Genomic DNA, 21,074 nt, shown 5'->3' with positions numbered 1-21,074 from the left:
GCCTCAAGCTACTGAGCTGGCACACCCCCAACTACTGAGTCCTGCCCTCCACAACTAGAGAGTGCATGCACTACAAGGAAAGAAACCCACAGGATGGAAGGAAGATCCCCCCTGCTGAAACAAAGACCCAAGGCAGACAAATCAATAAATACTGGCATTTAAATAAAATCTATTTTTAAAAAGGTAGCATACTGCCTTTGATGGTACCTAAAAAGGTAGCATTCACTCCTCAGGGTTCCCAGTATCTTCTTCTACTCTTCCTCTCACCTCCCAGAGGGTCTCTGATATGTATGAGCTCTTCCCATGGACTCCATACTGCTGTTCCCGAGCCCAAGTCTGTCCCCCATACTTCACTGGTGCTGGGCTCTCTATCCTACGAGGGTGTGAGTACTTACGACAGCAAGGCAAGTACAAATAGTTTGCTTTTTAAAAAAAGGTTCCATCAAAGTCTGTTACAGCACCTTTCAGATTTAGTCATGCAACATAAAAGAGAAAGGAACCCTTATTATGAAAACCTCTTCCACTGAAAGGAATAATCTACTCACAGGTGAGCCTGGTTCCAAAAGGAGTTAAATCCCTCTCTGCCTTTGCTTTCTGGACAGGAAGCACCACAGGCCTGCTTCCTGTCAGAATGTCGCAGACTGGAAACAAGGGTATTTGTCTTGGGCTGCTGGACAGCCCTGGGAGGTGTTCTCAAAGTTGACCCCCTCAGAAGCCTGGTGGGGGCCCAGGGTGGGGAAGAGCTTTTGTATGTGTTGTTTGTCACAGCAGTGCCCCCCGCCAGACCCTGTATTGGATTGTTTCTTTCTTTTTTTTAATTGTGGACCAGAATACCAACATGTCCACTAAGAGCTCTGAGTTCTGATCATCCAGAGTCAATAAATCCCTGTGTGACTTGAGGAAAGTTTGGGGTTTTGTTTGGAAAAATTTTTTTAATTAATTAATTTATTTCTGGCTGTGCCAGGTCTTCATTGCTGCGCACTGGCTGTTCTCTAGTTGCGGAGAGCAGGGGCTACTCTCTGGTCCTGGTGGGCAGGCTTCTTATTGCCGAGGCTTCTCTGGTTGTGGAGTACAGGCTCTAGAGCGCAGGCTTCAGAAGTTGTGGTGCAGAAGCTTAGTTGCCTCAAAGCATATGGAATCTTCTCGGAGCAGGGATCGAATCCCTGTCCCTGCTTTGCCAAGCAGACTCTTAACCCCTGGACCACCAGGGAAGTCGGAGAAAGATTTTTGTTTGTTTCATTTTATTTTTTGGCTGCCTTATGGCATGTGGGAACTTAGCTCCATGAACAGGGAGCAAACTTGTGCCCCTGCAGTGGAAGCACAGAGTCCTAACCACTGGACACCGGGGAATCCCCGTGTTTTGTTTTTAATTTAAAAATTAAAAAAAAAAAAAATGTACACTTTGTCCCCTGACCCCTGAGGCCTGAGGCAGGTCTTTTGGTAACAGTCCAACTAGGGGAGAGGGGAGTCTAAGCTGGTCCTGGGGAGGGGAGCTGCCAGAGAGAACCCAAGGCAGATTGGATGCAACTGATGACTCGGGCGGGTGGAGGTCCTGTGAACCCCCAGCCTCATCACCTACCATGACACTGAGAACCAAGAGCAAGCAAGAGACATTTTAACCAGCCCCCCAAAACCCTCCCCTGTCCCTGTGCTAAAGCCTGCAGTCATGCACTCTCTTGAGTCGGTTAACTCTCAGTTTACATCCAGTCCTTTTTCCTTTTCTTTTTGCCTTTTGATCCTCTTCACCCATTTCTCCCACCCCACCCTGCTGCCTCCTACTTCTGGCAGCTATCAATTTGTTCCCTGTATCTCTGAGCTTGATTTTTCTTTAAGATTTCACATATAATAGAGATTATATTGTAGTTGCTTTCTCTGTCCTGTTTATTTCACTTAGCATAATGCCCTCAAGGCCCATCCATGTTGTCACAGATGTGTCTTCTTCAATGTCCTCTTTTCAATATGCATATCTTTCACCTCCTTGGTTAAATCTATTCCTAGAAATTTTATTCTTTTTGATGCAACTGTAAATGACATTATTTCCTTAATTTCTCTTTCTGCTGGTTTATTATTAACATAAAGAAATACAATAGGTTTTTTCATGCTGATTTTGTATCCTGTAGCTTTATTGAATTCATTTATTCTAAGAGTTTTTGATGGAGTCTTGAGGGTTTTCTATATATAATATCATGTATCTGAGAATAGTGACAGTTTTACTTCTTGGTTTCCTATTTGGATGCCTCTTTTCCTTGCCTAATTCCTCTGGCTAGGACTTGCAGTACTATGTGGATAAAAGTTGTCAGTGGGGCATCCTTGTCTTTTTCCTGATCTTAGGGGAAAAGTTTTCAGATTTCCTGTGAATTATGCCACTCAGAGCACTTCCAGATAAGGAAGACACCTCTAGATCAGCAAAGGGTACTTCTTATTGCCCTTTTGTTACAATCAAAAAATGTCAAACAAGATTCAAATACCACTAGGCTTCTCTCAGAGCTCTCTTGTGAAGGAGTTATGCTTTCAAAAGCCCAGTCACATGTGGGATCCTCCCCTTTTGAGGAAGGACACAAGAAGACACCAGAATGCATGCGCTTTGGAGGGAGAAGTCATTGTAACCGCCATTACTCTTTCTCCTGGGGAAGTTGAGAATGGTATGGGTGACGTCATGTGTCACCCCATCACCTTTTTGGGGCATCTTTTCATGGGCGATTTTTCCCTGTCCTTAGCTGCAGTCAAGAGCCAAACAGGACAGTGCTGGAGAGAGATTGCTCATAGGAACCTTTATGTATTATCTGAGTGTTGCCATAATGGTATGTTTATTTTCTATAACCGTTAGTGTTAGTTGCAATCTTGCTCAACTCTTTGCGACCCTATGGACTATAGCCTGCAAGGCTCCTCTGTCTATGGGATTTCCCAGTCAAGAATACTGGAGTGGGTTGCCTTTCCCTCCTCCAGGGGATCTTCCTGACGCAGGCATTGAACCCAGGTCTCCTGCATTGCAGACAGATTTTTTACCATCTAAGCCACCAGGGAAGCCAGGAAATGCAGGTCCCTGCTTTCCGCTACAGACCAGGGCATACAGGATGGGGGTGAGCTTTGTCTGGACCACTTCCCTTCCACGGGGTCTTCCCTCCCTACGGTGATGACATTCCCCCTCTGAGGATCTCATGCTCCCTCTGAAGGTGTGAACACTCTGCCAGGGTCTGCCCTCATTCACCTGCAGAATTCTGAAGAGCTCTGTACAGACCTGCCCCTGTCCCGGCCCAAACATAAAACCCTCTGACTTCTCAACTCCAGTCCTGGGCCTGACTTTTCTCCATCATGGGGCAGAACAAGTACATGGAATCAATTGTGAGCAACCCTGACATCATAGCTCCCCCAATCTCCAGACCGAAATGAACAAACTGTTGGTAAGAACCAAAACAGTGCGTGGGTATTTGTGTGTGTGTGTGTGTGTGTGTAGAAAAAAATACCACTCTAGGTTAACCCAGATATTCTATTTCTTCTAGGAAGCCTCATGTTCTAGTAAGAAGATGATCAAGAATCTAATATAATCTATTTTCAAATATATTCACAAGTTCTTGGCTCTCAGGATGCTGGTGATTGAGGTTTTTGGGAGAAAGGGTGGTTGAAGGGCTCCAACATAACAACAGTTACATGCCATCTTGGGAATGCACTTCTCTTCTCACGGTTATCTTCCTGTCAGAGACAGCCCCACAGGAGATGTAGTGTCCATGTTGGGGTGGGGAGATTGGGGAAAAAGTGAAATGTCAGGAAAAAAGGTACAGAGCTGGAGGATGGGAGTTTCCTACTGTGAGCTGTCACAGGACATCTGGTGCTGGTTTGGAGGAAAGCGGGGATAAATGAGCAGGAGCAGACTGTGGAGCAGAGGACAGATGGCACTGGAGGACTGTGGGGGATTAAAACAGCAGGTTGTGCTCCCATGGCTTCAGGGTGAGGCAGAGGGGCCAATGGGCAGGGGCAGAAGGGCAGCCCCTGGGAGTGGATACAGCTCTGTACTCAGCACCTTGGCTTTGGGAAGGGGACAGAAACCTGACTGTGGAGCCTCCCAGCAACTCAAAAGGGAGAACAGCTAGGCCCTAAGGTCCACGAGAGGAAAAAAAAAAAACAAAAAAAACGGGTCTCTGTGAGGTTGCAGGGCTGAGTCACCAGGCCTACTGAGAAGGATACAGAAAGGCCAGTGGGGACAGAAAGAGAAGGTGGCCCCGGACTGGCAGGAGGCTCACAAGTGAGGGGCCACAGAAGGACCCCAGCAAGCAAGATACCTTCCTGACAGCTGTCACAGCCAGTCTGCACCTCCAGGAGCCTAGCAGGCCCAGGTGCAACCCAGAGACACCACTGGGGCAGGCTGTGGGGAGTCAGGCCCGGCTGGGGCCCCTTTCCCAGGGGAAGGGCAGGGAGGAGATGGACGGAGGAGAGGCTGAATTCCAGCCTCCAAGAAACCTGGTGCCTGGAAATCTTGAGTCAGAGCAGGAGACACACCCATGCAGGCATAAAGAGGGGAAGGAAGGAGTGAATCACCCAGCAAGAACATACACCCCTGCCCCTGTGCCACTCACAGCTTCTCCAGAGGAGACTGCAAGGAGGGGGAGGAAAGTACACACATGCTTCTTTTTATATAAAGTTATGTATTTAGGTCATGGATTCATGAATACATGAGTCTCTTCTAGCTAGTGGATAATTAGCTATTTCTTGTATTGTTTGATAATATCAACAAACTCTTCAAAGGGATCTCCAATTGTTTCCCTTTCTAGGAGAAGAGATAAACCAGGGACTCGGTGCTTTCTTTAGGAAATGCACATGCAGAGGCTATCTGTCCTGTGTTCTTTTCCTTTCTTCTACAGGTCAATCGCACAGTTAAACACATGTAGTGTGGATTTTTCACTTCAGCTATTTGACTTTTCAGCCCTACAATTTTGTGTTGATTCCTTTTCATAGTTTCTATTTTTACAGACCATTCCCTGCAGTAATCCGCACTCCTTAAGTATCTGCTCCAGCTTTGATAACTGTATGCAGCTGAGTAGCCATCACCCAGTCAAGACACAGAACACTCCCAGCACCCCACACAGTCTCTTCTGCCCCAGTAGTCCTTTCCCACCCACCCCATCAGGACAGGCACTCCATCCCAGGATATATGTGACTCAAATGAGGACTATATATGAGGGCACTTAGGAAAACGGAAGTAATAGTTATTCAACAAGTGCGGAGATGCTTTGCACCGTTATCAGTAGTCTAAATAAGGAAATGAAAGCATGCGATAGTCTCCAGGGAAGGTGAAAAGATAAAATTAAGTACCAATTTTGATTTTTTGAAACCATCTCAAAACAGGAGGCTGCATCCACATTGATAAGAATTTCTACATGAAACTAGGATCCAACCTCATTCTTTTCTTAAAACTTAATTTAGGACTTCCCTGGGAGCACAATGGATAAGAATCTGCCTGCCAATGCAGGGGACACAGGCTCGATCTCTGGTGCAGGAAGATCTCATATGCTGTGGAATGACTAAGCCCATGCACCACAACTACTGAGCCAGAGCTCTAGAGCCCTCGAACTGCAACTAATGAGCCCAAGTGCTGGAACTACTGAGGCTGCGTGCCCGGTGCCCATGCTCCCTACTAAGAGAAGCCACTGCAATGAGAAACCTGGGCACTGCACTGAAGAGCAGCCCCTGCTCACTGCAACTAGAACAAGCCCGCGTGCGGCAATGAAGACCTACCGCAGCCAAAAATATAAATAAATAAATGGATCATATGAAATTTTTTTTCACAGTTAAGAAAATAAAACAAAGAAAGACCCACAGCATCAGATCAAAGCTACTGAATTCCAGGAACCAAAGCTGGATGCACCTGTGCCCAAGTGTGTGTGTAGCTGGGTTACAGTAAAAATACACTTGTATATTTACAAATACAAAATATGCTTCGTGGGTTGACCCAGATTCTACACTTCTAGAAAGTCACCTACTAACGTCATCAGAAAACATATATGGTTTTATTTTCAAATATATTCAATGTAATAATTTTGAAAAAAATCAGAAATGTTTAGTTTTAGGAGGATTATTACTAAATATTATAACCACCACACAGTGGAATACATGCAGCCTTTATTCAATCATTCAACAACCATAGGAGCACCCGCTCTGTGCTGCCTGCTTTAGGTTTCAGGAATATATTGACAGCTAGTGAAAACAAGACAGGTGATAAATAACATAACATCTCTTAGAGCAACCAGTCTACCACAGCTGGCTCCCTTCCCCTCCATGAACCTGATCTCCCTCCTTTACCACTTCCTCTTGGGGCACAAGATGGGACCAGAACGGCCTTTTCCTGTTTCTACTGCAGTCCTGGGCAAGCAGAAGGGCCAGGGCCCCACAAGGTCCACCACACGCTCATCAGCATGGACTCTGTTGCTTTTCTAGCTTTAGTTTCATTACCTTCTGTTCTAATCTGTACTATTTCCTTCCTCTGTTTACTTTACCTTTAGTATGTTCTTCATTTTCTAGTGTGTCACTGAATAGTATTAGGTTATTGATTTGAGATTTTTCTTCTTCCTGAATGCAGTCATTTATAGGCATAAATTTCTTTCTAAGTTTTCAGCTGCTTTAGCTATATCCCATAAGTGTTGGTATACGGTATCTTCAATTTCATTCATCTTAAAAGATTTTACAATTTCTTTTTTGATATCTTCTTTGACTAATTGGTTATTTGAAAGTGTGTTGTTTAAATTTTATCATAGCTGTGAAGTTCCCCAATTCCTTCCTGTTTGTGATTTCTAATTTCATTCCATTGTGGTGGGAGGGTATGTGTTCTATTATGGCTCTCCTTTTAAATATATTGATATTTGTTTTATGAGCTAGTATATGGTTTATTCTGGAGAATGTTCCATGCACACTTGAGAAGAATGTATTTTGTTATTGACTGGAGTATTCAATAGATGTCCGTTGGTCTAATTGTTTTATAATGTTGTTCAAGTCGACTATTTTCCCGTTGATCTTCTTTCAGTTTATTATGAATCCTTACAGATTAAGGAAATTACATTTCTAAGTGTGATTTGGGTTCTGAGTACTTTTTTTCTAGTTTGTTTTTATCTTTGTCATGATTTCTTCCCTTTGGCTTTCTTCTTAATTTTTATATAGCTTTGGGCAAGTTTTATAATTTGTTTTCATACTGAAGAAGTTCTTCCCCTCTCCAAAGTGGTAAGACATTTTTTCTCATATTTTTGCAGTACTCTTCTGGTTTCATATATTACAATTCATTCATTGATCCACCTACTTTTAATTATCCAATAAGAAGAGCATAAGGAAGAAACATCATTCTTTTTCAGAAGGCATCCTAGTTGCTGTATCATCATTATTGAAGAGTGAATTTTTTATCATTAATAGGAAGTGTCATCACCATAACACATTATTAAGGAAAGGTTTTAAAGGTTGGGTTTTTTTAAGAGCATCTTAATTATTAATAAATATGAATTACATGAGAGAGACAGATCCTGCAAGGAAGACTGAGGTCATCTGAAGGAGGAGAGCCCGGGAGGTGAAGGTCAAGCCTAGGGACATGGGGTCCCGGGTTGTGACAGCTCTTCCACGTCTTCAGCTCAGTTCCAGATCACAGAGCCCCTTCCTGTGGGTCACTGTTTGACTCGCTACAGGTCGGACCCATTTTTCCTCTTGTCTTCCCGCCAGGGCCCAATGGCATGAGCTTTGTTTGAAGGCTCTTCCCTCATCACTGTATTTTTTCTGTGCCTCTTTGTGTCTCTTAATGACTAGGAGCTCCTTGAGAACCAGAATTAGGACTTCCTTCTCTAAGTTCTAGAGGCCCAGGTGGTGCTGTTCAATAGAGTAATCACCAGGTCCTTATGGGAATGGAGCACTTCAAACAGCTTCTCTGAATCAAGATGTGTTGCAAGTGAAAAATACATTCTGAATTTCAAAGACAGTATTTAAGAAAAAAAGCCCAGGAATGTTTTATATTGATTGTTGTTGTTTAGTCACTAAGTCATGTCCAACTGTTTGCGACCCCATGGACTGTAGCCTGCCAGGATCCTCTATCCATGGGATTCTCCAGGCAAGAATACTGGAGTGGGTAGCCACTGCCTTCTCCAGGGGATCAGGGGATCATTCCCTTCTCAGGGGATTTTCCCGACCCAGGGGTGAAACCTGGGTCTCCCGTGTGGCAGACAGATTCTTTACCATCTGAGCCACCAGGGAAACTCCTGAGCTTCCCTGTACCCCATTTTCTCCCCTCTTCCTATAGAGCCCCAACCGCCCCCAGGCTTTCCCATGCTGGTGGGGTCTTCTGGGGCTGCAGAGGCCCCTCCTTATCCGACTGTGTGGCCCCACACTGCCCCTTGCAGTGTCCATCCCCACACCTCTTCAACACATTTCCCCTTAGGCCAAGCTAGCTTCTCCACTGGGCACAGCAGGCTGCAGGTTAGAGCCCATGATCCCATCAGTGGCCCACGAAAAATTTTTCAGTATATTTGTAGAATCTAGAGAAATGGTACAGATGAACCTATTGCAGGGCAGGAGGAGAGACACAAATGTATAGGACACACATCTGGACACGGGATGGGGGTGGAGGTGGGGGAGGGAGGGATGGGATGAACTGGGAGATTGGGATTGACATATATACACCGCCACGTGTAAAATAAATAACTAGTGGGAACCTGCTGCATAGCACAGGGAATTCACCTTCATTCTCTGTGATGACCTAGAGGATTGGGGAGGTCCAAGAGGGAGGGCTATGTGTATACATATAGCTGATTCATTTCATTGTACAGCAGAAAATAATACAATATTGTAAAGCAATTATACTCCAATTTTTAAAAAAAATCTTGAAATCATACAAAACTATTTGCATAGAGTTCAGTCTCAGTTATATTCATCTTTATACCTATTGAGTCCTAAATATAATCTTTAATTGTTTTTGTAAGCAAGAAGGGGCCTAGAAAGACCAAAGGTGCTGACAGCAGACAGAAGTCATAATGAGGCCACGAGTGTGCTCCTTCAAGGTTCCCATAAAACCCTGAGCCAACTTGACTGGCCTCAAACCCAGCCCTGTTCCCCAGTAGCACCTGAATCTTTCCTATTTAGGGACTTGAAGGTCAATAGTAATTCGCTGTCCTCTGACACTCCAGTGTTGGCTGAGGTTGGCAGGAAGAGTCAACAGGTGGAGGACGAGAGGGCCTCGTATTTAAAGCTTGACTGAAGCATGAAGCTCAGCTTGTGCCCACACCCTTGTGACCCTTGACCTAGATGAGGCCTCCCCTCACAGGACTCCTCCTGCAGCCCAGGGAGGCCAGGGTGGGCCTTGCAGAGGCCCTGCAAGGACAGCTCTGAACACTCAGCAGGAGCCCGGGGGCTGCAGGGCACAAGCCTGGATCCTTTTCCCGCCCAATGAGGGGGAGTGAAGGGATCATGACCTGCAGACAGCAGGAGCCTGTCCCCTCTCCTCTGTCTTGTCAGAAGACCTGGGACAGGAGGTTGCCCCTTCCTTCTCCTCATCCAGCCAGCTGTCCCTGATGGGTCCTCTACGTCATCCCTGTGTCTGTACCCAGGTGCCCTGAGGAAGCTCATGGCCATGGCCTATACCCCCTGGAGCAATGTCAAGTGTGTGGACCAAGAATCAGGTACCCTGGCCCATGAGGAGACTCCCTCTCCCTCCTCAAGCAGTTCACACACACATACACACACTCACACACACACTTTTACAAATAAGCATTATACATAGTGCAAACAAACAAAAAATCAGATTACAGGATCAAATGTTAAGGAACTATCCTCAGGTTTTAAAAGACATTGATCTTTTGTGTATTAACTATAGGGTTTGTTTTGTGAAGCCCAAGAATACTGAAGTGGGTAGCCTGTCCATTCTCCAGGGGAACCTCCCAACCCAGGAATTGAATCGGAGTCTCCTGCATTGCAGGGGAGTCTTTACCAGCTGAGCTACCCAGGAAGCCCCACATATGACAACTTATATCTATAACAGTCTATTTTAAGTTGATAACAAGTGTGACCCCATTCTAAAGCTCATCATTTTTAGTCTCCTACGCCCAACATTGTACATTTTTGATGTCACTTTTCACATCTTTTCATCTTAAATATTCCTTTGTTAATTATTGTAATCATAGTTATTTTTACTGCTTTTGTCTTTAAGCTTCATATTAGCTTTATAAGTAATCAAACCAGTACTGTTACTAAATATTTACCTTCCAGTGAAATTTATTCTTTCTTATCTGTTCTTGTTATTATTTAATGGCTTTTATTTTCAGCTTAAAAAAATTCTTTTAACATCTGTTTTAAGGCCAGTTTAGTGATTAACTCCTTTAGCTTTTGTTTGGTAACCATAACCATAATGTGCTCAGTCATGTCCGACTTTTTGGAGCCCACCAGGCTCCTCTGCCCGTGGAATTTTCCAGGCGAGAATACTGGAGTGAGTTGCCATGTCCTCCTCCAGAGGATCTTCCCCACCCAGGGATGGAACCTGCATCTCCCGAGTCTCCTGAATTGGCAGGCGAGTTCTTTACCACTCTTGACCATTCTTTAGGGCCAGCTGTCTGGAAAACTGTTTCTCTCTCTTCGATTAATGAATAATCACTTTGCCATGTAGAGTATTACTGGTTAGAGGTTTTTTTCCTTTTAGCATTTTGAATATATTGTGCCACTTCCTTCTGACTTGCAATTTTTGTGCTGAAAAGTCTGTTGATAGCCTTATGGGGGTTCCCTTGTATGTAACAAGTTGTTTTTCTCTTGCTGTTTTTAATATTCTCTCCATTATCTTTAACTTTTGACATTTTAATTATAATGTGTCTTAGTAAGGATCTCTTTAAGGCAGCAGCAGCAGTAGCAGCAATGATCTCTTTAAGGCCCTTATTTGGAACTTTCTGAGCTTCCTGTATCTAGATGTCTGATTCCTTCCCCACATTAGGTAAGTTTTCAGCCATTATTTAATCAAATAAGTTTTCTGCCCCTTTCTAGTTCTCCTTTGGAGCCCTATAATGCAGTATTGCCCTATAATGTCCTTTAATGTTGTCCCATAAGTTCCTGAAGCTATCTTCACTTGATTTCATTCTTTTTCTTCTCTGATGTTCTGATTGGGCAAGTTCCACTGCTTTGTCTTTTTTTAAAACATTTTGAAAAATATATATTTGTCTATTTGGTTGCATCAGGTCTTAGTTTTGTCACGTGGCTCTTTTGTTGCAGTGCATGGACTCTCAGGTTGTGGTGTGTGAGCTCAGTAGTCGCAGCGTGTGCTTAGTTGCACCGTGGCATATGGGACCTCAGTTCCCTGACCAGGGATTGAACCTACATCTTCTGCATTGCTTTCTGGTAGCTCAGCTGGTAAAGAATCCACTTGCAGTGCAGGGGACCTCAGTTCAATTCCTGGGTCGGGAAGATCTGCTAGAGAAGGGATAGGCTACCCACTCCAGTAATCTTGGGCTTTCCTGATGGCTCATCTGGTAAAGGATCCGCCTGCAATGCAGGAGACCTGGGTTTGATCCTTGGGTTGAGAGAAACCCCTGGAGAAGGGAACGGCTATCCATTCCAGCATTCTGGCCTGGAGAATTTCATGGACTGTATAGTCCAGTTCAGTTCAGTCGCTCAGTTGTGTCCAACTCTTTGCGATCCCATGTACTGCAACACGCCAGGCCTCCCTGTCCATCACCAACTCCCGTTCACTCAAACTCATGTCCATGGAGTCAGTGATGCCATCCGGCCATCTCATCCCCTTCTCCTCCTGCCCCCAATACCTCCCAGCATCAGAGTCTTTTCCAATGAGTCAAATCTTCGCATGAGGTGGCCAAAGACCTGGAGATTCAGCTTTAGCATCAGTCCTTCCAAAGAACACCCAGGACTGATCTCCTTCAGAATGGACTGGTTGGATCTCCTTGCAGTCCATGGGACTCTTAAGAGTCTTCTCCGACACCACAGTTCGAAGGCATCAATTCTCTGGCGCTCAACTTTCTTCACAGTCCAACTCTCACATCCGTACATGACCACTGGAAAAACCATAGCCTTGACTAGACGGACTTTGTTGGCTAAGTAATGTCTCCGCTTTTCAATATGCTACCTAGGTTGGTCATAACTTTCCTTCCAAGGAGTGTCTTTTAATTTCATGGCTGCAATCACCATCTGCAGTGATTTTGGAGCCCCAAAAAATAAAGTCTGACACTGTTTCCCCATCTATTTCCCATGAAGTGATGGGACCAGATGCCATGATCTTCGCTTTCTGAATGTTGAGCTTTAAGCCAACTTTTTCACTCTCCTCTTTCACTTTTATCAAGAGGCTTCTTAGTTCCTCTTCACTTTCTGCCATAAGGGTGGTGTCATCTGCATATCTGAGGTTATTGATGTTTCTCCCGGCAATCTTGATTCCAGCTTGTGCTTCTTCCAGCCCAGGGTTTCTCATGATGTACTCTGCATAGAAGTTAAATAAGCAGGGTGACAATATACAGCCGTGACGTACTCCTTTTCCTATTTGGAACCAGTCTGTTGTTCCATGTCCAGTTCTAACTGTTGCTTCCTGACCTGCATACAGTTTCTCAAGAGGCAGGTCAGGTGGTCTGGTAGTCCCAACTCTTTCAGAATTTTCCACAGTTTATCGTGATCCACAGAGTCCAAGGGGTCGCACATAGTCAGACAGGACTGAGTGAATTTCACTTTCACTTTCCCCTGCACTGTAAGCTGGAGTCTTAACCACTGGGCCACCAGGGAAGTTTCCACTGCTTTGTCTTTGAGATGACTGATCCTTTCTTTACTTTACCTAGTCTGCTGCTGAACCCTTCTATTGTTTTTCAGGTCAGTTATTGTATGTTTCAGCTCTGTGGCTTCTATTTGACAGTTTCTTATATTTCCCATCTCTTTGTTGAAGTTCTCACTGTGTTCATCCATTCTTCTCCCCAGTTCAGCAAGCTTCTTTATGACCATTACTTTGAACTCTTTATCAACTAAATTATTTATCTCCATTTCATTAAGGCTTCTTCCTAAGGCTTTATCTCATTTAGTGACTTGGAACAGGTTTCTCTGTTTCTTCATTTTGCTTGACTCTCTGTGTTTCTTTCTATACAGTAGATGAAACCCCCTCTCTCCCAGTCTTGAAGGAGTTGCCTTGTGTAAGAAATGAATTTTTCATTCAGCCTGCTCTTAGTCATCTCTCAAACTCTTGGGATTGTTGAAGCAGCCTACTATATTTTTTAAGAGTTCCCAGTAGTTGAGCACATGCCAAGACCTGTCCTATTGCAACGGAGCAGGACACTATGGTCCTTGCCCCTCCCCCCACTATGTCCTTTGCCTGCCTCTTGTCTATGGAAAACTTCAGTCCAAGAATAAGTTTCATCAAAGAAGTGAGAAATGCAGAAACTAAAGAAAATAGTCAAAGGAGACCAAACAATAATAATGTAGTCATTAAGCTTAGTCAAGGATCTTTCTTTCTTTCTCAAGGGCTACAGATAATATTCTGAGCCATATCCTGTGAGCTGTCTTTTTTTTTTTTTTAATTAATTTAATTGGAGGCTAATTACAATATTGTAGTGGTTTTTGCCATACATTGACATGAATCAGCCGTGGGTGTACATGTGTTCCTCATCCTGAACCCCCTCTCACCTCCTTCCCCATCCCATCTCTCGGGGTCATCCCAGTGCACCGGCCCTGAGCACCCTGTCTCATGCATCGAACCGAGACTGGAGATCTAGTTAACTATGATAATATACATGTTTCAATGCTATTCTCTCAAATCATCCCACCCTCATCTTCTCCCACAGAGTCCAAAAGTCTGTTCTTTATATCGGTGTCTCTTTTGCTGTCTCCCATACAGGTTATCGTTACCATCTTTCTAAATTCCGTATACATGTATTAGTATACTGTACTGGTGTTTTTCTTTCTGACTTACTTCACTCTGTATAATAGGCTCCAGTTTCATCCACCTCATTAGAACTGATTCAAATGCACTCTTTTTAATAGCTGAGTAAGATTCCATTGTGTATATGTACCACAGCTTTCTTATCCATTCATCTGCTGATGGACATCTAGGTTGCTTCCGTGACCTAGCTATTGTAAACAGTGCTGCGATGAACATTCGAGTACACATGTCTCTTTCAATTTTGGTTTCCTTGGTGTGTATGCCCAGCAGTGGGTTGCTGGGTCATATGGCAGTTCGATTTCCAGTTTTTAAAGGAATCTCCACCCTGTTCTCCATAGTGGCTGTACTAGTTTGCATTCCCACCAACAGTGTAAGAGGGTTCCCTTTTCTCCACACCCTCTCCAGCATTTATTGTTTGTGGACTTTTTGATAGCAGCCATTGTGATCCGTGTGAGATGGTATCTCACTGTGGTTTTGATTTGCATTTCTCTGATAATGAGTGATGTTGAGCATCTTCATGGTGAGCTGTCTTACAGATACTGAAACCCCAAGTGGGGAAGTTAACTACATGATGACCAGACTGTACCCAGGATATGAGCTGCCACAATTCCAAGAACTGGCCTCAGAGAAATGGAAACAAATGGACCCTGGAACTGGACCTAAAACAATTAAGATGATGTTGGTCAGACCACCGATGATCAATTTGAAGATGACTATCAGAGCTGACTCTGCTGTTTCTGTATGTGGCTCCCTCCTAACTTCTGTCTATAAAAGCTCTTGCCCACAGGTTGCCGGTGGGGGCGGGGAGTCGGCCTTCAGAGAGATGTTCACCACTCTCGCCCCCCAGTTGTCCGCATCTGAAATAAAGCAAACTTTCCTTACCACCAACCTGGACTGTTTATTGGCTTTTGGGCAGAGAGCAGCCAGACCCACACACACACTTGCAGTAACACTATCCCAAAGAGGAAGATCTCAGTGCCTAGATTCAGGTTGACTGGAAGTCAGCCACATACACACACAAAGAAATTTACAGGCCAATATTCTTGATGAACACAAATGCAAAAGTCATCAACAAAATATTAGAAAGCTGAATTCAACAATACATTAAAAGGACCATACAACATAATCAGTGGGATTTATTCTAAGGATGCAAACTATGGTTCAAAATTTACAAATAAAAAAAAAAATCACAGTCAATGTGATATACCACATTAGTAAAATGAAGAACAAAAGTCATATGATCATCTCAATGGGTACAAAAAAAGCATTTGACAAATTCAATATTGATTTATGATAAAACTCTCAACAAAGCAGACATAGAGGAAATACACCTCAACAAATAAAACCCTATGTGACAAGGCCACAGCAAACACCATATTCCATAGTGAAAAGCTGAAATGATCTCCTCTAAGATCAGGAACAAGATAAAGACACTCACTTTTGTCATCTTTATTTAACATAGTATTAGAAGTCCCAGCCAGAGCGATTAGGTAAGAAAAAGAAATAAAAAGCATTCAACTTGGAAAGGAGGAACTAAAAGTGTCCCATTTTGCAGGTGACATGATATTATGTATAGAAAATGCTAAACACTCCATTGAAAAAAAACCTCTTAAGACTAATAAATGAAGCCAGTATAGTTACAGGATATAAACATCAATATGAAAACATATGGTGCATTTCTTTACATGAATAACAAACCAGCAGAAAGAGAAATAAGAAAACAATCTAATTTACAATGGCATCAAAAAAATAAAATTCCTATGAAGAAGTTGAATAAATTTAGCCAAGGAGGTCAAAGACCTGTACATTGAAAACTGCACAAATAAATGGAAAAATAGTCCATGCTTATGGATTTGAATAATCAATATTTGTAAATGTCCATATACCCATAGAAATCTATAGATTCGATGCAATTTTTATCAAAATTTCAATGGCACTTTTCACAGAAATAGGACAAAGAATTAAACTTTTTACAGAACCATAAAAGACTCTGAAGAGCCAAAGTAATTTTTTAGAAAAGATGAGGAAGGCTGGTGGCATCTTGCTTCTTGCTTTCAAACTATGCAAGTGAAAGTGTTAGTCGCTCAGCTGTGTCCAGCTTTGCGATCCCATGGACTGTAGCCAGCCAGGCTCCCCTGTCCATGGAATTTTCCAGGCAAGAATAATGGAGTGGGTACCCATTCCCTTCTCCAAGAGATCTTCCCAACCCAGGGATCAACTCTGGGTCTCCCCCACTGCAGGCAGATTCTTTACCATCTGAGTCACCAGGGAAGCCCTGTATTGGAAAGGGAGAGTCTTAACCACTGGACCACCAGGGAAGTTCCTTAATGAAGGATTTTTGCGTGTATAATAGATGTTAGTCAGTATTTTTTTTTTTTTGGTAATGTCATTGTAAGTTTTAGATACCAGGGTTGTGCTGGCTTTATAAAACAGTGAAGAACTGTTGCCTGTTCATATTTTCTGAAAGAATTTGTATAAGACTGATATTATTTTTTCTATGAATATTTATAGAATTCCTCAATGAAACTACATGGGCCTGCAGTTTTCATTGCTGTAAGATTTTAAGTGATGAATTCTAATTCATAAAAAGATATAGGATTAATCAGATTTTCTTTTCATCTTGTATCTGTTTTGCTAAGTAGTATTCTCAAGGACTTTGTCCATTTTATTCAAGTTGTCAAATTTATTTGACATTAAATTATTCCTAAGTTCCCCTTATTGTCCTTTCTATGGCTGCAGAGTTTGTTATAATAGCTTATCGTTAATTGTTGATATTGGTATTTTTTGTTTTTTTGGCCTTTTTTCTTTTAAAATTTGGTTTGTTAATTTTGTTAATCATTTCAGAGAATCAACACTTGGTTTGTCAATTCCTTTCATTATTTGTATTCTATTTCATTGATTTCTACTCATATTATTATTTTTTCCCTCTTCTTCTGAGTTTAATTTACACTTATTTTATGGTGATTTAAAAATGTGAATCTTCAGGTCGCTTTTTTTTCTTTACTTTAAAAAAATTTTACTCCCCACTTCTCCCAACCCCCTATTCTTTTTAATAGAACATCTTTAATTGGAAGAGCTTCCCAGGTGGCACCAGTGGTAAAGAACCCACCTGCCAATGCAAGAGACTTAAAGAGATGTGGGTTCAGTCCCTGGGTCGGGAAGATTCCCAGGGGGAGGACACAACAACCCACTCCATTCTTGCCTGGAGAATCCCTTGGACAGAGGAGCATGGCGAGCTACAGTCCATAGGGTTACAAAGGCTAGGACACAACTGAAGTGACTTAGCATGCACTCACACTTTAATTCCGAGAAGGTGATGGCACCCCACTCCAGTACTCTTGCCTGGAAAATCCCATGGACGGAGGAGCCTGGTAGGCTGCAGTCCATGGGGTCACTAAAGAGTCGGACACGACTGAGTGACTTCACTTTCACTTTTCACTTTCATGCATTGGAGAAGGAAATGGCAACCCACTCCAGGGTTCTTGCCTGGAGAATCCCAGGGATGGGGGAGCCTGGTGGGCTGCCGTCTATGGAGTCGCACAGAGTCGGACACGACTGAAGCGACTTAGCAGCAGCAGCAGCGGTAGCACACTTTAATTGAAAACTGCAGTTTAAGCACTGTGTTAGCAGCTTTTCACAAGTTTCCACTTAGTATGTATTCATTACTATTTGTTTTTAAATTCAAAAAAAATATTCTTTTGATTTCATCTAAGAACCATAATGATTTGAAGGATGTCGCTTAATATTCAAATTTTGGAGTCCTTTTCTAGAGATCATTCTTGACTAGCAATGTAATTTCATTAAAGTCAGAGAATAGAGTTTATATGATTTCATTGCTTTTAAACTTATTTAGACTTTTTAAATTGTCTAGAATGTGGTCTATCTTAGTGGAAGTACCACATTTCATCAAAAAAGAATGAGTCTTCATTAGATGTTGCAAGCGTGCTCTCTGAATGTCAATTAAATCAAGATGGTTGATTTTTCTTTTTCTTTTTTTTTTAATTTGGTCTCTCTGTGCAGTTTTGAGGATGTTAGTTCCTCAACCAATGAACCTGTTGTGCCCTCCATAAGACAGCAGAGTCCTAACCACTGAACGGTCAGGGGAATTCCCGTTATGGTTAACAGCGTTACTTTTGCTGTTGTTTAGTGGCTAAGTTGTGAGAGACTCTAAGACCCCCTGGACTGTAGCCTGCCAGGCTCCTCTATGGGATATTACAGCAAGCATGCTGGAGTGGGTTGCCATTTCCTCCTCCAGAGGATCTTCCCCAGCCTAGGGATCTAACCTGTGTCTCCTGCATTGGCAGACAGATTCTTTACCGCTGAACCACTGGGGAAGCCCGATAATGTTACTACCCTTTTTCATTTTCATTAAAGGGTGATATGATAGTCCTTTGATTTCATCCATTTTTGCTTTATGTATTTTTAAAGCTCTTTTATTAGGCACAATATATTTATGGTTAAGATGTCTTCCTGATGAATTGACACTTGTAACACTACAAATATACGTTTAAAAAATCTTTGGTAACATCAGATGAAAACTTGAAATAGTCTTCTATGGACCTGGGCAATCCTTCAGCATTGACATTCAGTTATCTCTATTCTGTCCCCAGCTTGCCGGTCACATTTCCCACCACCCAGATCAATACCCTCCATGCCCCTCAGAGCAGGACACAACACTAACATTAGTGCAGGCATCTTAGAACCCACACCACCCACGCATTCAGGGGGAGTCCTGTCTGCAGCCTGCTGAGTACCCTGTGCAGGGGCTGTGGGGCACTGGGGACAAGGCGAGGTCCTTGCTTTCCTCAGGGCAGTTCTGGCCACAGGAACCTGAGGCAAAGACAGCGATTCCCGTAAAGTCACCAAGGTGAAAAGAGCTGGAAGGGCTGCAAGGCAGATGGGACAAGACTCCCAGTGGCAGAGAACAGGTGTGGACATGGAGGGAAAAGTCCCACAGTGCCAGGATCACAGACAAGAACGAAGTCAAAGTAACGGGAGTCGGGGGGGGGGGTGGGGCTGGGATGGACGAGGAGCAGGCTTCCTGGTGTGTAATGTCCATTTCGGGCTGTTTGAGAGACAAACACTGGGGTGCACCAGGTGCGGTGGAGATGTGAGACTTTGCCACTCACAGACTTGTGGTGTGTGTGTGTGGAGAGTGGGTTGGGGGTGTGAGAGAGAGAGAGAGAGAGGAGGGAGACAGGAGGCCTGCGGTGGAGCAGCAGCGTGGGACAAAAGAGAGAGGGAAACGAGAGAACTTCCCTGGCGGTCCAGTGGTTAGGGTGCCGCACTTTCACTGCGGGGGTCAAGGCTGGATCCTAGGTTGGGAACTAAGATTCCTGCAGCCTTTGAGCCTTGGCCAATTGAAAGAAAGGAACTGAGAACGGAGGATGGGTCGTGGAAGTGTCTTCAGTTCGGCTCAGCAATTTGTCCACAGCTACCAAGCTGGTGAAGTTAGAGCTGAGTCCCGAGTGGGGATTTCCTTTCGTGCTTCTTACCACTTACTTCCCGCAAGTGATGCAATACTGTTAGCTGGGTTTGCAGAGACTAGTTGGACCTTGCTGTGTTCCCATGTGACTTCCCGGAGCTGACGTAACTGTTTTAGGGTCGAGCTTGATTTTCACTATCCCTTGATAGGTCACCCAAAACAACACTACTCTTTCCTCCCTGGGGACAAATGGGCCCTAAAAGCTGCACCGTTTCGTTTTTTTGTTTGTTTTGTTTTGGTTTTTTTTGAACAAAAGATTCTTTAAATTCTATAGTGCTTTACAATTTTCAAGCGATTCACACACAGGATTTCATATAATCTCACAATAACTCTTCTTTTCCCCTCATCCCTATCTTGCCCCTCCCTGCTTCCCTCTCCTCACTGGTAACCACCAGGTTTTCTCTGTATCCCTGAGTCTGCTTCTTTTTTGTGTGTTACTCACTAGTTTGTTGTAATTTTTCTATTGCACGTGCAAGTGTAAGTAACGTGTAAGTAACATCATACAGGGTTTCTCTTTTACTCTAAACCTCATCAGCTGTGACAAAGCCATAGTGTCAGACTTGTTCTCAAGGTCTTCCTGTGCTCTGAGACCTGTTTCTTCTAAGATTTGTGTGGCTGTGGGGTTGTTTTTACAAGTAAAAAGACAGCTAGGTTAACAGTAGACCCTTCCGCCTGGAGTTCAGGGCAGCCATTAAATAGTTTTTTCAGGATGCATGCCACACCTGCTTCAGACTCAAAACAGAAATCAAAAGAACATCTTCAGACCCTTTCCTCCTAAACTAGACAGAGCCCCTGAGGCTAGTCGCCTGATTACTGGGGATTTACCCTGTAAGCCCTGTGGGTTGCTGCGGAAGAAAGTGGAAGGAATTTGCAAAATGACTGACAGCAGCCCAGAAGGGGTGCTGAATGCAAGAGAGGGTGGGAAAGCTACTTTTCTGTACAAATCGAGGGGAAGAATAGATGCGATGAGCATATTCTAGAATCTCAACAAAAAAGGGGAGGGGAGAGGAAAAAGAAGAAGGGACACGGGAGGGAGGAGAGGGGAAGGAAGGGGAGCGGAGAAGCTTGCAAAAGAGTTTTCCATTCTTTTTCCTTTGGAATTTACTTCTGGGACAGCCAGACAAGCCTAGGACCGGGACGGAGAACACAGGCTCTTCTCCCTCTGGGCCCGGGTCGGTCCCGCCAGGCCCTGAACCTGCTCCTTCCCCGCATGCAGCCCACGGTAGATCTCGCTCGGACATGCCCCGGCCGCAGCTGACCCGGGCATGCACACCGCCGGGTCTTTTCCCGCCGCCATTTACCGGCCACCCGGCGCGCGTTCCGGAGTGGTACCCGCGGTGGTACTCACCCACAACACGACACCCATGACGAAGACGAGGTACCCGAACCGAAGTTTGGGGCCACCGGGGCGCCCTGCACCGGCGCTCGAGGAGGCCGGTGCCTTCCGTCCCCGCTGCCGCTTGCGGTCGGGCAGCGTTCGCTGTCGAGGTCCCCGCAGGTTGATGGCAGGCACAGTCATGAGGAATCTTCACGGTCGTCCGTGGAACTTGGAAACCCGCCTCTGATGGCCAGACGTTGGAGCTCCTCTGTATGCCGCCGCGGAGCTCCTCTGTATGCCGCCGCGGAGCTCCTCTGTATGCCGCCGCTCCCGCGCACTGTACTCACGCTTTCAGAGAAAGCAGGCAGAGGTGGCCCCGCCTTGTCTTACTCAGGATGTGCCGG

At 44.2% G+C, this 21,074-nt stretch overlaps 1 protein-coding gene across 1 annotated transcript in view; it reads right to left on the bottom strand.

Moving 5' to 3' along the window:
• The window catches only part of LOC129650571 (tumor necrosis factor receptor superfamily member 10D-like), a 28,072-nt gene extending 7,156 nt beyond the window's left edge, over positions 1 to 20,916 (bottom strand). The window contains exon 1 of the mRNA XM_055579196.1: positions 20,701 to 20,916. Within this exon, the coding sequence (XP_055435171.1) occupies positions 20,701 to 20,871 (171 nt within the window). The 5' untranslated portion in view covers positions 20,872 to 20,916. The remainder of the gene's footprint in view (positions 1 to 20,700) is intronic.
• Positions 20,917 to 21,074: the final 158 nt, after the last annotated feature.

The sequence above is a fragment of the Bubalus kerabau genome, chromosome 4 (assembly GCF_029407905.1).
Source record: "Bubalus kerabau isolate K-KA32 ecotype Philippines breed swamp buffalo chromosome 4, PCC_UOA_SB_1v2, whole genome shotgun sequence".
Classification (NCBI taxonomy): Eukaryota; Metazoa; Chordata; class Mammalia; order Artiodactyla; family Bovidae; genus Bubalus; species Bubalus kerabau.
This window is presented reverse-complemented; position numbering and strand designations above follow the sequence as displayed.